General features: G+C 41.1%; 1 protein-coding gene across 2 annotated transcripts in view; it reads left to right on the top strand.

Annotated features, from left to right (window-relative positions):
• The window catches only part of Stat4 (signal transducer and activator of transcription 4), a 93,698-nt gene extending 78,028 nt beyond the window's left edge, over window positions 1-15,670 (top strand). For both annotated transcript variants that reach the window (XM_051190145.1, XM_051190144.1), the window contains exons 15-24: window positions 6,290-6,373; window positions 6,693-6,791; window positions 8,774-8,909; window positions 10,313-10,362; window positions 10,555-10,649; window positions 10,894-11,030; window positions 11,220-11,411; window positions 13,583-13,649; window positions 14,044-14,152; window positions 15,383-15,670. In XM_051190145.1, the coding sequence (XP_051046102.1) occupies window positions 6,290-6,373; window positions 6,693-6,791; window positions 8,774-8,909; window positions 10,313-10,362; window positions 10,555-10,649; window positions 10,894-11,030; window positions 11,220-11,411; window positions 13,583-13,649; window positions 14,044-14,152; window positions 15,383-15,409 (996 nt within the window). In that variant the 3' untranslated portion in view covers window positions 15,410-15,670. The remainder of the gene's footprint in view (window positions 1-6,289; window positions 6,374-6,692; window positions 6,792-8,773; window positions 8,910-10,312; window positions 10,363-10,554; window positions 10,650-10,893; window positions 11,031-11,219; window positions 11,412-13,582; window positions 13,650-14,043; window positions 14,153-15,382) is intronic.

Here is a 15,670-nt window from a genome sequence, read left to right as displayed (position 1 = left end):
TGATACATCCTTTTGGGATCTTACAATCTCTGGAAGACGGGAGCGTCTCCTCCTTCTAATTCACTTCACACATTGCCTGCTAGTTCAGAAATGGAGTTACCTCAGCCTAGCTGGAAGGAAATTAGCATAACAATTCCTTAGGAAATGTTAATGTCTCTTACCTGCTGGTCCCCCTTTGCATCCCTGCTATGTCTGTGGGGAATGTGAAGACAGCACTTGATTTGGGCTCTGCTACTCATGGGAAAGCTAACCTGGGCAAGCCTTTCTTTCCCCCTCTCAATTTCCTGATCTACAGAATATGGTTAATGTTACCCTACACTTCCCAGGGTTTTGTGAGGATGGTGTGTGAGTTGGTTCTCCATGGTATTTGGGCCAAGGTTGGTGTAGCTCTTACAGATCGGGGCTTCATGCTGCCTGCTCTGAGGAGAGCAGGTGTTACATCAAAGGGAAACTCACATTCAATGACCTGAAACAACCATGGGTCCTTGTCCTTCTCTGCCCAAGTGCCACATACTTACCTGGAAACATGGCCTCTTTCATGAGGGCACATCCCCAATCTGTCTGCAAGTCTTATCTCAAGTCTGCAAGTCTCCCCAGACTACATTTCAAGTATGTCCCCTTTTGGAAACCTCTTGAGTTTCCTGGTAGCACCCTAAGGTCCCCTGCACTGACCCTGCCATTATACACACACACACACACACACACACACACACACACACACACCAAACCAAACACATGCACACACATAACTTTGGATTTTTTGTTTTGTTTTTGTTTTTCAAGACAGGGTTTCTCTGTGGCTTTGGAGGTTGCCCTGGAACTAGCTCTTGTAGACCAGGTTGGCCTCGAACTCACAGAGATCCCCCTGCCTCTGCCTCCTGAGTGCTGGGATTAAAGGCGTTCACTACCACCGCCCAGCACAACTTTGGATCCTTAAATTGTGGTTTTGTGGTTGTGAGACTCATATTGGATAGCTGTTAAATGACAAAGGAGATGGCAAGGTGTTGGGGATGACACATTTCTTAAGTCTCCATTCTCCCTTAGGTTTAAAGCACCCTGTAACTGACTTAGGCAAGGGGAGGAAGTTGTCTTCCCTATTCTCAAAGCTCCAGGGGACCAAATGGGCTTCAGGCCTTCCCACCTTGGATTGGGGATTGGACAACAGTGTTGCTCTGGGTTTTTCACCCTTGTTTATTCCAGGACAGCTTTACTTAATCTTATTTACAGATGGGAGCATGGAGATTATTAAAATGTGCTTTGAGGTTTAACAAAACAAGGGAGCTCTATTAGTGAGATGGCTCAGTGAGTAAGAAAGCTTGTCACCAGGCATGCTGGTCCATGTTCACAAGAGTAACAGCCCACACAAGTTGTCCTCTGACTGCCCTACACGAGTTGTGGCATGTGCCCCTCACCTCCCACACACTAACCTTTTTTATTTTTTTTTAACTCATTAGAATAGATGATAATCTCTAAACAAGCTTCTTTGACTAAAATTTTACAGTCCTCAGAAACACAGTAGAGGAGGAGCTTCACAGTGTTGTAAATGATCTTTAAAACTTTGGTTTGGAATATCTCTCCATACCTAGAGGCTAGCAATCACTGCCTCTCTCTCCCACTTTGTTCCATCCCCGGAAGAGTCATAATAACACTAAATAAACAAATAACATGATTCTGTCATCTCTCAAGTGACCAGACTTTGATGCTACCATTTGGTCCTGTAAAATAAGCATTCCCTGGAAATGACCTTTCTCCTGGGTCCTTCGGGATGGAGAGCTTGCCAAAGAGAGACTACTGAAATACAGAAACTGTCTGCAGAAGGGGGCTGGGATCGCATCTCTCTGGCTCCCGCTTTGTCCATAGGCTTGACTGAGAAGTGAGTTTTAGCCACAGACTGAGGTGTTGTGGTTATAGGTGGCAGAAAGTCGTGAAGTACGAAGAAGCTATTAGTAAAGCCTGGGTGGTAAGTTTCACTTCACAAAACAGCCAGACAGATGTTCTTTCATGGTTCGGTGTTCTCAAACACGGGCACACTACTCAGGACCCAACTAGCCCCTGGCATTTCACAGCAAGTGGCTTTCCTTTGAACTGAATGGAGTGGCAACACTTTCTTTAGGAGAGACAGTGGTAGCAGTGTCTTCCTATTAACCCAGCCCTTTGTGCCCGCAATGTCCATTCAGGATCTTCACTGTACATGTGCAGAAGACTGTCATTTCACGTGAGTCTGTGACTATGGCATTGTACCATTAGCTCTCTCTCCTCCTCGTTACTTGCTAGCATCCAAGCCAGTTCTTGGTTTTGGTTTTGTTTTTGTTTTCAAGGTGCTATGCAAATATTTGCTGGAGTGATTGTTTTCTAAGTACTACAGTTTTTCCTGTGCTGTTATGTAGGTTATAGCTTGTTTAACAAGCAAAGGGCTGGATGTGGTGCACACCCATACTCAGAAGCAGGAAGACTTCAAGGTATTCGCCAGCTCACAGCAACTTTGAAGCCAGCCTGGGTTACAGGACACCTATCTCAAGAAATCAGACAAGCAAACACAAAGTATTAAGTATTTGTTCATGTTGTTGAGGTTTCCAGGATGTGCTATTAGACAGCAGAAAAAATAATAGGGACAGACTGGAGAAATGACTCTGGGATGATGAAACTGAGTGTTGTCTGGCTTAGACTACACTGACAAAATAATGATGACTTTGATTGATGGCCATGGGAGTTCTGGAAATTAATGATGCATCTCTCCGTCGGACTTCTTTTATCCAGTCCTGTGTATTGGATATCAGCCTTGTTGCCATATTTTGTTGTAAATGTGCATCCTAATGGATCAGGGGATTTCAGGTAAACAACATAAATTGGTTAGAATCACCAAGAAGACTTCTTGTCATCCAGATTTAAAAACAAAAACAAAAACCCTAAAGCGTGAAATTTTCCTCCAAAGCTTTGTTTGTAGCTTCATTTTGCCTTCTCTATTTTCAAAATTAAAATGTAACACCATTTCCTTTCTCCCTCCTACACCTCCATGTCACTAACCCTGCTCCCTCCAAAATCCGTGTGTGTGTGTGTGTGTGTGTGTGTGTGTGTGTGTGTGTGTGTTCTAAGACCCCACGTTTGCACACTAAACACATGTGTCACAACTTTTAAAAAGCAGAGGAAAATATCCATAATCACTATTACATGCATACTTACTCATATGAATTAAGTTATGGACTAGAATGAGGGGGAGGAGAGATGGTGCTTTTTTACTCCTGCAAGGATATACAACTCTGAGGTGCTAAACTAATCATTTAAGTTAGGTGAAGGCTATATGTCAAAGCAGGGGACTAGACCACATTGTAGCGATTTGTTGACTTGATTTAGTAAATATTTAAATTTAAATATTTATTGGTTTTTCATTTGCATGCTTGCTGGAGTCCTCTCAAATAGTTTGCACATGCTTATCTACCATTGCACTGGATTTTAAAAAATGAACACTCCTAAATGAAAATTAGGTTCCCCAGTTGTCTTGGTGATGTGCACACCCATTGTAAGCACCTTTCCCCATAGCTAGTGAGCTTTTCTTCTTTAAAAATGCAGTTTGGTGCCCTAATGGAAGCCAGCTCTGGTGCCCTAATGGAAGCCAGCTCCTTTATCTTAAACTCAACCAAAAGAACAATGGTGGATGTCAGTGCTCTATGGGGAAAGGAAATTGGCTAGTTGGTACGTTCATATACTAGCTGGCATGTTCACATACTAGTTAGTACGTTCATGTACTAGCTGGTATGTTCATGTACTAGGAATACTTTTAGTGGTTGTCTAAGGGATTTATAAGCAGCATTTATTGTACAAAACTTTCTGTTAATCTAATGCCATGTGACTCAATCTACTCATTTCACTACATCCCGGCAATCAAGCATACAAGATCCTTCTAGCCCAAAGAAGAGAAGACTTTTCTACTCTGTGCTTTCTTCCAAATAACACATCCTAAGTTTAACATTATCGGCATTACTAAAGTTCTCTCATGTAGCTCTTATTCATATTTGGCTAATTTTTATTATTTTAAAATTAACGCAGAGGGTTCAGAATTGTTGCTACTCGGTGTTATTCCTCCTCTTCTCCCAGGGTGACCCTGTCCTCTGCGGATTCACCTGACTTTTTAAATTTAGACAAGTCCATTTCTGCCCACTTGTTCCTTGGCTTGTTTTATGAATGGTTTAAGCTTTCTGTCACAGAACTTCCCACATCCCTTTTGAGACTAAATGAAATGTTAATGGACCACATCAAGAATAATTGCTTCCCAAATTCTACCTGTAGTTCTTGTTAAAATGTAAAATCTGATTCTGTAAGCCTGGATTAGACACACCATTTTTCTAATAAGCTTCTAGATGATGACAGTTCTGCTGGTTGTAGGCATAGCCAAGTACTTTAGGGTGTCATCAAAGAAAAAAGGTAATTTCTCTCCCAGTCATTCCCTTCTAAACTCCTCTCTTGAATTCCTTTTTAGAGCTGCGAATAATTCTATTTCTTAGGTTTTTAAATTTTGCATATTACATTCCTAAATTCTGTCCTGAATACAAGATTAAACTATGACCTTTTAAATGGTAAGTATTGATACATATAAATTTGCTGCTACTTTCATAGTATTATACAAAGCAATTACAATTATATAAAAGTTAACATCTAAGCTAATTTGCATACTATGATCACATTCCAGTTCTTGCATTGCTTTCAGTTTCCTTGGGGTATAGTGGTTCCTTGAGTTTTTACTTAATTTTAGAACCTGTCACTCATGTAGCCCCAAACTTTCCATCAGAATGAGAAGTTCCCTCATTTACTGTCAAGTGTGTCGATCTGAATCTCTTTTTTCTTTTTCTTCAATAGCTATATCTCCCATACTCATAGCTAGTCAAGTTTCATGTTGCTTAGAAATACAATTTTGATCTGATTTGATCTGTAATTTCTCCTTCTAGTCCTGCCTATTCGCCTTCCAATTCTGTTGTACAGTTGATATTTGGTTTGTCTTTGCTTGATTGTTAGGTTTTCTTTTCTGGGTTAAAGTTCTTTTCATCTGTCTTTTAGGGGTGTCCTCCCATTCTTCTGACTAGATTTGTGACCTACTCTTTCATAACTGACTTTCCTTTGATAGAGGAATTGTTTCAGTAGCTTTCACAGACAAAGTTTTCTGGAACTAGCTTCCAGAGGTTTTGCATATCTCAAACACTCTCTGTAGGCATTCTTGGCTAGGCATTTGGATGGGTATAGAATGCTGACCTACACACAATTTTCTTCAGAGTTAAAAAAAAAATTAAAACAACAACTAAAAACAAACAAATAAAACAAAAAACAAAAAGCAAAACAAAACAAAACAAAACAAAAGAAAACCCAAAAACCCCTGTATTCTAGTTATTTTATATTCTGATTCACAATCATTTGCAAATGACTCTGTACTTCGTTTCTGTACTCCTGAAACCCTAGACTTCCGATTTAAACTCTAGTTTTCTAGAAATTTATAGTGATGAATATTGGTATGGCTTTTCATTTATTCATTGTGATTGGCATCTTTGGAGTCATATGGTTGCTTGGCACAGATTGGTGGCAATAGCCACTCATGACAACCAGTCAGTTTTTGTTTATTCATTGAACACACTGAACCTGGCATACATTTTTCACTTAAAAAACAAAAAAACAAAAAAAAACTTTTGCTTTTTGTACTTTCTTCAGAGGTTTGTTTGTTTGGCTTGGCTTTTTGTTTGTTTGTTCTACACCTGTATTTCATGTGAGAAGTTTTGTCAAATGTCTAACAATCATTAGCTTGGCCATTTAGAAGGTTCTGTGCATATGTTGAGATTGCAGAATCAAGCATAGATTATTAGGAGCTGGCTGTTTCTTGGGGAGCAGATTCTGAAAGGAGTTTGCCTTTGGTCTGGTTAACATCCAAGATGTATTTCCTGACATCAAATGTAGACAGGGACTGGACTTTAGCACAGACTTCTACAGAACTCTCCTCCATTTAGCTTGACATTGTGTCCCTGCCCACAAATTGTCCTCTACCCAGAATGCAAAGTTTTTCTAATTCCACTGACAAGGAATGGTATAGAAGTCATTGTATGGGCTGGGACTCTCGGGTGGTCTGTTTGGGCATTTCAACTACTGAAAACATGAGCAAGAACTCATGTTTTGGAAACTGAAAATCACTGTGGAAAAGACAAATTTTCTAATACATGATTTTAAAAACAATAGTATGGATTTTTTGAGGATATTCCAGATCTCTAATAGAAAAGCTGTATTTGTGAGAAAACAACTCTTGTTTTTCTCATAGGGCTGCCACATGGTGACAGAGGAGCTGCACTCCATAGCCTTTGAGACCCAGATCTGCCTCTACGGCCTCACTATTGACTTGGAGGTGGGTGTTTCAAGAAACATTTACTCAACGGTAATATTCACACCAACAAGTCATCATTTATAATGAAAGCCTAGTCATTCTAGGTTTTTGTATATTCTTCACATATTATTTAGCATCGATGCCCAGAAAGAGTTCCTCTTCCTTTTCTTACTGTACTCTGGCTTGCATGTGCTCAGAAGTTCTTCACATGGCACCTGGGTACCAGGATTAGAAGAAGGGGCTTAACTTGAAATGGCCTTCTAGAAGAGAAGGACAAGAGTAGCATCAGTGCTAGTTTGAACTGCATGTAATACCACCCCCCCCTTTTTTTTTTAACTAGACAAGCTCATTACCTGTGGTGATGATTTCTAATGTCAGCCAACTGCCCAATGCTTGGGCATCCATCATTTGGTACAACGTGTCAACCAACGATTGCCAGGTAAAGTTCCTATTCCTCTCTCTCCGTTTCTCATCCTACCTAACTTTTTCTTTTAACAAACAATGTGCATGTGGCGGTGGTGAGAGTTTTTCTAGAAATGAGTCACGTTAGGTCGTGTTTAAGGTGTTTGGCTCAAGCTGATGTTAGATCTTGTTTAACGTGGCCAGCTTGGGCTGAGCATGGTGGCTCACGCCTAGAATCGAAGTCTAAGGTGGGAAGATTGTGATTGGAAGCAAAGCTGAGTCAAACCTGGGTGACACAGCAAGAGTCCCCCTCAAAATGAGTTATAATAATGAGGAGGAGGGAAAAAAATTAAAAAAAAAATAATAATGAGGAGGAGGTCATGTGTTTTAACAGACTCTGAGAGTTCTGGCTAGTGACCATGACAGGTGCTGGCTATTAATTCTGAGTTCTAACCAGCTCCAGGACTACATTACTGTGAGTGCTAAGGCTGTCCTGTGGCTATACTAACTAGACTACAGGGAAACACCTTGTTCCAGAATTTTCTGTCTAATGGCTGTTAGAACTTGCTATCTAACTACCTTCACTTCTGGGCACACTTTTTCTTGGTCTTTTCTAGAAAGGCACAGAATTCATTTCCAAATAAATAGCCAGGATGTCCATCAATCTTGCCAGAGTTCTGACAGCACAAATTTTGCAGATGATTGGGTATAGATTTGAGCCCCTCAAAGTTTAGGCTGGATGTTAGTGCCATCTGGTGGTTATTTGAGGCACTTGCAGTCAGTGTGCCAGTGGTTACAGATGTTTTTACATGAAAACTAGGGAAGGGGGTGGATAGATTATACCACGTTCCCTTTTGCTCTGTTTTTAAGACAGAGAAAACGAAACTCCAGACTTTGTGTTGTGTTGCCAAGTATTTAGTTCCAGAAGAAACAACTCAAATAAAACTGTATTCAAATCAGTTTCTGTCAGAAGAATTCTTTCCACTGGGTGACCGTGTAAGGCTCGATCACTAAATAGGCCAGATTTCAGTGTCTTCTCCCTTTAATGCAATACTCCTAAAGGCAAACCACACAGAAAAATGGCTCATCCCTATTCACCCTTATCCCCAGATGCCTAGGCATCTGAGACAGATTAATGGCTCAGCCCTCATCCCCAGATGCCCAGGCATCTGAGACAGATCAACTGCAAAGAGGAAGGCTGCTAGGGGATCAGACTCCTCTCAAGCCAGATAATCCAATGGATAATTCTATAGTCTTTAAGGTCAAGAACAGCCCTTGGCACTAAATGGTGCTTCCCTTTAAGAGCTACATGCCTGTTCATCTCTTCCAACTTTAGGGCATGGGAGGAAAGTGTGGTGCCTCTCTCTCTTTCAGCTTCAGTGTGGCACCATACTTGGGTTTCCTTAGCAACATCTGCTAGAAAGCCACCAAGGCCACCAGAATACCCTCCCAAGGCAATTCAGCACCACCATGAAGATCTGAACACTGAAGTCACAGCCCCTTCACAAAACCAAACCAAACAAATTGACTTACTAATTATATCTCCCTTCAAATGCCAAGCTCTTTTGCATTCATTAGGCTGCCCTCGCTGGTCATTTTCCAGGCACACTTCTCAAGGAGAGAATGGTGTCCCTAGAAATTCTTTCACTTCCCTCCTCCTCTTCCTGTCTTGTGATCTTTGTTGGATACAGTGCCCCCTTTCATGATGAGTCAATTAAACAGGTTTAAGATGAATAGCATTTCAGGGAAGGTTATCTTTCCAGTTGCTGTTGGGCAGTCACTACTTGTATAACTTGATTGCTAGTTGAGTTGGTGTTCAGAGGACGTCAGGAGATGTCAAGTGATTCTATCAGGAAAAGATGGGTCCCTGAGTTCTATTATATTAAGCACCAAAAAGACCGGTTTTTAAAACAATGTTGTTGATGTCACTTGACCCCAAATTTAAAACAGGACTGTGATGTATTCAGTGTGGTGTTCCTGGTGCGATTAACAGATATAATCACCATGACTCTATTTCAGAACTTGGTTTTCTTTAATAATCCTCCATCTGTCACTTTGAGTCAACTCCTGGAAGTGATGAGCTGGCAGTTTTCCTCCTATGTTGGCCGTGGCCTTAATTCAGACCAGCTCAACATGCTGGCAGAGAAGCTCACAGGTGAGGGGGCTGGCACAGGTTTGCCTGTTGGTGACACCAGGCACCAGGTTTATAAGTGTTTATAAACAGTTGCATCACTACTGTGGATGTCATGATGGTTGTCACACTTTATTAAATGCCTACTAGATATTGCCAGGCACAGGGGCTAAGTGTCATTTCACTTTCAATTCTCACAATGTTCCTTGTGGTCAACAGTACTGTATTGATCTGAGGACACTGAAGCTCAGAGGGGAGGTCACAGCCTCACTGCACAACTAGGAGGCAGCTGACCCACACTGTGACCAGACCAGTGCTCCTCCACAGCCCTTTTTTTCCAGTCACACTGATTTCCAGGCGTTCTTAAGCCACTTCCTCTGAATGTGTGGTGACTCATTCTTGGTGATGTTAACCAGCTATAACTTGCTGGGCCAAGTACAGAAAGTGTAACAGAAATTTAAAAACACCGGCAATGACCGTTAGGGGATGCTTCAGCATCTGAGTTTTGCAGATGCCATCAGCACTTCATGTATTAAATGCAGTTGAAGCTTTGCCTGGATTTCTTAAAGGTGCCTGAATTTTGACAAGAGGGCACCCTCAGCACCAGGGAGAGCTCACGCTGAGTGTGCAAGCATTTGCAGTAAAACTTGTAGTAAAGCTTGACCTGCACAGAATCTGTGGCCACAGAACGGCTGGTGAAGCTGGCTTCCTGGCCACCTGCACTTATTGACTCAGCAGTAGGTAGTCAAATACATCCGGTCTTTTGTCAGTGTAAACACTTACTGAATATATTTTCTTTTTTTTTTTTTTTTATCTTGAGTTCATAAACAGCAGTAGTAGATGCTGGTAAATTTTTGTTACTGAGTAGCCAATGCTTTTAAATATGTTAGTAGCAATAGTATAGATTAGTATGGATTGTGACTGTTCTTGGGATCTTTAGCAAATTATTCACAGAAATGCAGCTTCCTTAGAATTTTGATAGTATTAATCTTCTCAGTGTTCTAGATCAAAATAGTTGTTGGCTGTTTATTGCCTACATGATTTCTAGTCCATTCTTTTCACTTTAATGGGCAAGCCGCCACCCTCAGTCTGCTTCTGCTGTTCCCAGTAAGTGCCCTACTCTTCCCACAGAACCTTGTCCTCCATTGTCCTTCCTCCTTGGGGTGGCTTCCATTCAGCCCCTGCCAATTTATCTCACCATTCACAGAGCTTCCTAAAGCATTGTTGGCTCCCCCCCCCCCATGAAGCTGTTTATTAGACTCTGAGCTCTTTGGCACCAGGATGACACATGAGACCTTACACAGCACTCATCCACTGAAAGTCCATAAGAGACGCTTGCAAAGGAGGAGGGGAGGAAACTAAGTCAAGCACAGAATGAAAAGTCTCACTGCTGTTAAAATTTTCATTTGGTTTTTCTTTCATTTCAGTTCAGTCTAACTACAGTGATGGTCACCTCACCTGGGCCAAATTCTGTAAGGTACAAATGGGAGTGGGATGTCCTTTGGAAAGTTCTTTGCCAGATGCTGCCTTCCATGTTATTGCCTATGCTTTGGAGGAGTTCCTCCTGGGTGAGGGCAGCTGTAACAGAGCTGTTCTGCTCAAAGGCAACAGTTGTGAAAGTCTGAATGGGTTCTGTCAGGGTTTAGTCATTGCCCTTCTCATATGATAGGAACACTTGCCTGGCAAACCTTTTACCTTCTGGACCTGGCTTGAAGCAATATTGGACCTAATTAAAAAACACATTCTTCCCCTCTGGATTGATGGGTGAGTTTTCAGACCATTTTTCATATGAATACTTTTCTTCTGCTTGAATTATATTTTTTCCTTTTCTTTAAAGTGTGTTTAGGGGAAAACATATTCTTCAGAGAATATTGTATAATAATATATTGTACATATATACTACATATGTATGCATTGTAAAGTATATGTGTATTCTTTATGAATGAAATAAGTGAAGATGCAATAATAATCAGGTGAGACTATGTCTTGCCCCTTGCTCTAATTTTAGGTATGTCATGGGCTTTGTTAGCAAAGAGAAGGAACGGCTTCTGCTCAAGGATAAAATGCCTGGGACATTTTTGTTAAGATTCAGTGAAAGCCATCTTGGAGGGATTACCTTTACCTGGGTGGACCACTCTGAGAACGGTATGTAGTCACACTCAGGGGTTTGAATATGAATTGGTCCATTTGGCCTGTTCCTAAAGCCATCCTCTCTCACACAGACAGTCTGCACTGACCAGACTTCAGAAGGCCATACTTTCTAGCTATGGAGAAAAATGGGGTTAGGAGGAATGACCATAAAGCACCTAAATATTCCAGTTTCTGTGTTTTCAGGAGAAGTGAGATTCCACTCTGTAGAACCCTACAACAAAGGGCGACTGTCAGCTCTGCCATTCGCTGACATCCTGCGAGACTACAAGGTTATTATGGCTGAAAACATTCCTGAAAACCCTCTGAAGTACCTCTACCCTGACATCCCCAAAGACAAAGCCTTTGGTAAACACTACAGCTCCCAGCCATGTGAAGGTGATGCACTTTGTATTTACTTTCCTCTTGAGATTTTGGGAAATGATGTCATATTGGAGCAAAGCGAGTGAAGTGCCTCTTGTTCTTTACTTTGATCTTTGTAATATCCCTGGGTCAGATGGAGGTAGAGTCTCAGGAAATGAGGTGCTATGTCAGTGGTTAGTGGACTAATATTCATAGCTGCAACTAGACTTCACCCTTTGTAGAGCCTGGAGTTCATCCTCCCTAACAGAAGTGCTGATCTTTGCACTTCTATGGCTCAGGGAAAGGAAGGAGGAGCTGATGATGGCAAGCTTTCAGGAAAATGAGGCAGGTCTGTAGACCTGTATTTTGTAAAGAAACTTTACTGTAATCTCTCTCTCCTTCTTCCTCTCTCCCCACCTCTCTCTCACTCTGTGTGTTTGTGTGTGTGTGTGTGTGTGTGTGTGTATGTGTGTGTGTGTGTGTGTATGTGTGTGTGTGTGTGTGTGTGTGTGAGAGAGAGAGAGAGAGAGAGAGAGAGAGAGAGAGAGAGAGAGAGAGAGAGGAGAGAGGAACTCAGGCTTTAATGGATGCTAAGCCGATACTGTAACACTGAGTCATACACCCCATCCAACCTTACTGTAATCCTTACTCAGAGTATTTATTCCCTGCCCAAAGAGAGACATGAGGATCTGTGCTTCATTATCCTACCTTGGCATATTTTTCTTGCATGTACCCTAAGGGCCTAGAAGAGTAACTGTCCAAATAGGCATTCAATAAATAGTAAATACATAAAATAAAATTCATAAACTCAGCTGTCTGAGGTAAGGAAACTCACCATTCTCTCCCATGAAAGCACAGTCAGCTTTGTATCCACAGTTTCCATGTCTTATTCAGACAAGCAAAGATCAACATTAGTGTTTCAAAATGGCAACTGCATTGAATATGTAGCCCTTTTCTTCTTTCTTCTATAAACAGTCTAGTGTAACAACTATTAAAACAACATTTATATTGAAGCAGTATTGCAGGTAAGCTGGAAATGACTTAAAGCACACAGAAAGGTGTGCTTAAATTCAAAACAAATGCAACACCATTGTACACAAAGGATTTGAGCACTGTGGATTCCGTACCTGCCAGGGTTCCTAGAGCCCAGCCCCCTCCAGGTACCAAGGGATAAACACAGTGCAGTCTCTAAGGCTCTTCAGCTGTAGTGAATAATGGGATATTGTCTGGTGGAATACTCCACAGCTACCACAGACAGTGTAACTTTTGCCACCCAACTTTATCTGAGACAAATAAAATACAAAAGAAAACAAATACAAAGGACTGGCTTTCAGTTTCAGTTTCACTCTGTGTCTAAGAGACCAGAACACAAGTGTCAATACAAGTTAAATCTGGGACACTGTACTGGCACTAGATTGGCATGGGGCACTCATGAAGACCAAGGTTTGGCCATTGTGTTTCTGTGTTACAGTGGTGGTTATCATGGTGTATGGTTACTTCCAGGCAAGCTGATGAACATACTTCAAAAGCTCTGTGTAGTAATGAGGTTATGATGCGCGTTTTAATGAAAAGAACTGTGTTCCTATGTGTGTCAAAGACAAAGGTTTGCTGGGCTTTCAGTTTGGAAGGTTTCAGTCTATGGAGGTTGATCCCATCACCTTCAGGCCTACAATGAGACATCATGATGGAAGTATATGACCTGGAAACAAAGAATAAAGAGGCCGGTCTCTCAATCTTCATTATAAAGCACACATACCTAATGACTTTCCTTCCTCCAGGCCCCATTTTTTAAAGGTTTTACTACTCCCCGGTAGCCCCACAGACTGACAGGCAAACCTTTAAGGCAAGGACCTTTGAGAGACACTATAGCACTATGAATTTCCTGATATGCAAATAAATTGGATACTACTGACAAACTGAAATGCAACAGAAAGGGCAGATGATGAAGCAGAGTCTCACTTGTCATCAGATATTTTAGTCATTAATATGTGAAGTCACATCAGCCTGCTAAAAGCTTCATTGCTTGCCTATGCATTTCATATTCGCCTCTGGGGCTATTTCTTCCGTTCAACTAAAAGTTTTTGTGAATTGCAATTCAACCATATTATTTTCTTCTGAGCATTGCAGATACTCTCCTAGATGTTTTATTTCCAATTTTTATCAATGATGCTTACATTTCTTCCTAACACTGTGCCTTTCTTTTTCAGTTTCAAGGCCAACAGAGCGGGGAGACAAAGGTTATGTCCCTTCAGTTTTTATCCCCATTTCAACAATGTGAGTAACTTTAGTCACATATAAAATATTTATTATTGAATTGATTTTTTTTTTTCAAAAAAAAGCTTTCCTAAAAGATTTAAGGGCAGATCAGAGTCCATATAACTGAGGATAAAGCATGTTTAATGCTCAATAAAGCATTTTGTGTCTCATTCCTTTGAACACATAAAGCCGGTCTTCAGGGCACACTCTCCAGTCTATTAAGGCTGGAATTATAAAGCTGCCTTTTTATATGCCATATATTCCATAGCAGATTGGATGCTCTGATATGAAGTGATGAATTAGGCAGCTCAGTGTCACAAAGAGATGAAGCACTAGAGAGTCCTGAACACAGCAAGTTCCCATGAGCTATTATGTTATAATCCTTGTAATATTCTCCTGTTATCTCTTTAAGCCGAAGTGATTCCATGGAGCCGCAGTCTCCTTCAGACCTTCTCCCCATGTCTCCGAGTGTATATGCTGTGCTGAGAGAAAATCTGAGCCCTGCCACAATTGAAACTGCGGTATGCCCTCCCCCTTTCAATGGTCTAGGGTGTTTGCAATGAAACAAAGGTGGCGTGAATCCCAGGGGTTACAGCACTGCCTGGGCAAGGAGAAAGCATGGTTGCTAACATGAATTCAAGAGCCTAGAACAGAAGGTGCTGTTTGTGTGGCATGCGAGTTGCTAAGTGTATAGAAACTAAGAGCAAACAACATAGCTTGTAGAACTGCTTTAAGGTGTTTACCATAAAATCAGAGGGCCAAATATCCTTCTCTCCCTGGTGCAGCCATGGGCCATACCACTCCCTGACACATACAACCAAAGCCTATATATATCTGCTTTGGCAGTTACTTAAGAAGCTCAAGATCCACAAGTCCCAACTTCTCTTGATTGTTTGTTTCATAGCCAGTCTCTGTGGCTCTTCCATCTAGAACTTGAAGAACAATAGAAGCATAAGTATTTTAAAAATGAATTTATTTAACTTTGTTTTATGTGCATTGGTGTGAAGGTGAAACTAGAGTTTCAGACAGTTGTGAGCTGCCATGTAGGCGCTGAGAATTGAGGCCTGTCCTCTGGAAGAGCAGCCAGTGCTCTTAACTGCTGAGCCATCGCTCCATCCTGAGCATAAGTATTTTTTAAGAACTGTATCACCGTCTATAATGTTACTTGGAATACATCCATCCCCCAGTGCTGTCAAAGGGTTCAACATCCCCGATTTGCATAAGGTGCATATACCACAGAACAAAACCTTGCAGGGATCTGGATGCCCAGGAAACTGGTACCTGGCTAGAAGTCAAATGCTATTAAATTCTTCAAGACTTCCAAGGATGGAAAAGCCATGCAGTGTTGGATGTCCTTATCTATATCTATATCTATATCCATATCCATATCCATATCCATATCTATATCTAACTGAACTTTTGCTACATGTTGCATCCATTTTCATATTATTATTTTTAGTGTGATGGATGGATGTTTTAGTTTTTAATTACTGTGTGTGTTTCGGGGCAAGCATTTTCACCTGCTGAGCCGCTTTGCCTGCCCCCGAGAGTGGACTTCTTAACACAGTTTTTAATCTACTTGAATTATGCCTTTTATTTCAGGCTGATCAGCCCTAATTACTTTAATGAATTCTTAGTTAATTGGTAGAAAGATTACAGATTGTTTAGTAGACAAAAGCGTGTTTACTGCCTTGAAACTGATTTGTTTGCAAAACAGCTTTCTTAACAATCATTTCCGTTTTCAATTTTAGATGAAGTCTCCATATTCTGCTGAGTGACAGTATAAAGTGACTCTTCAGAGAAGAGAGCAGACGGAGACTGTTTTTCACCAAAGGCCACAATTTATTTCTTCAGCTTTGTAAATACCGGTTTCTAGAAAATGGTAGACATCCGAAGCTTTCCTCTCTCTAGGTGACACCCCCAACTGGGAGTGCTGTGACCAAAATGCTAAAAACCAAAGCTTCCGATAAATGTGCAAGAAAGACAGCTTTAAGAAACCAGTGTTAGTAACAATATAACAGAAGATTCCTTTGCATGCA

This window comes from Phodopus roborovskii, unplaced genomic scaffold, assembly GCF_943737965.1.
Source record: "Phodopus roborovskii unplaced genomic scaffold, PHOROB, whole genome shotgun sequence".
In the NCBI taxonomy this organism is placed as follows: domain Eukaryota; kingdom Metazoa; phylum Chordata; class Mammalia; order Rodentia; family Cricetidae; genus Phodopus; species Phodopus roborovskii.
This window is presented reverse-complemented; position numbering and strand designations above follow the sequence as displayed.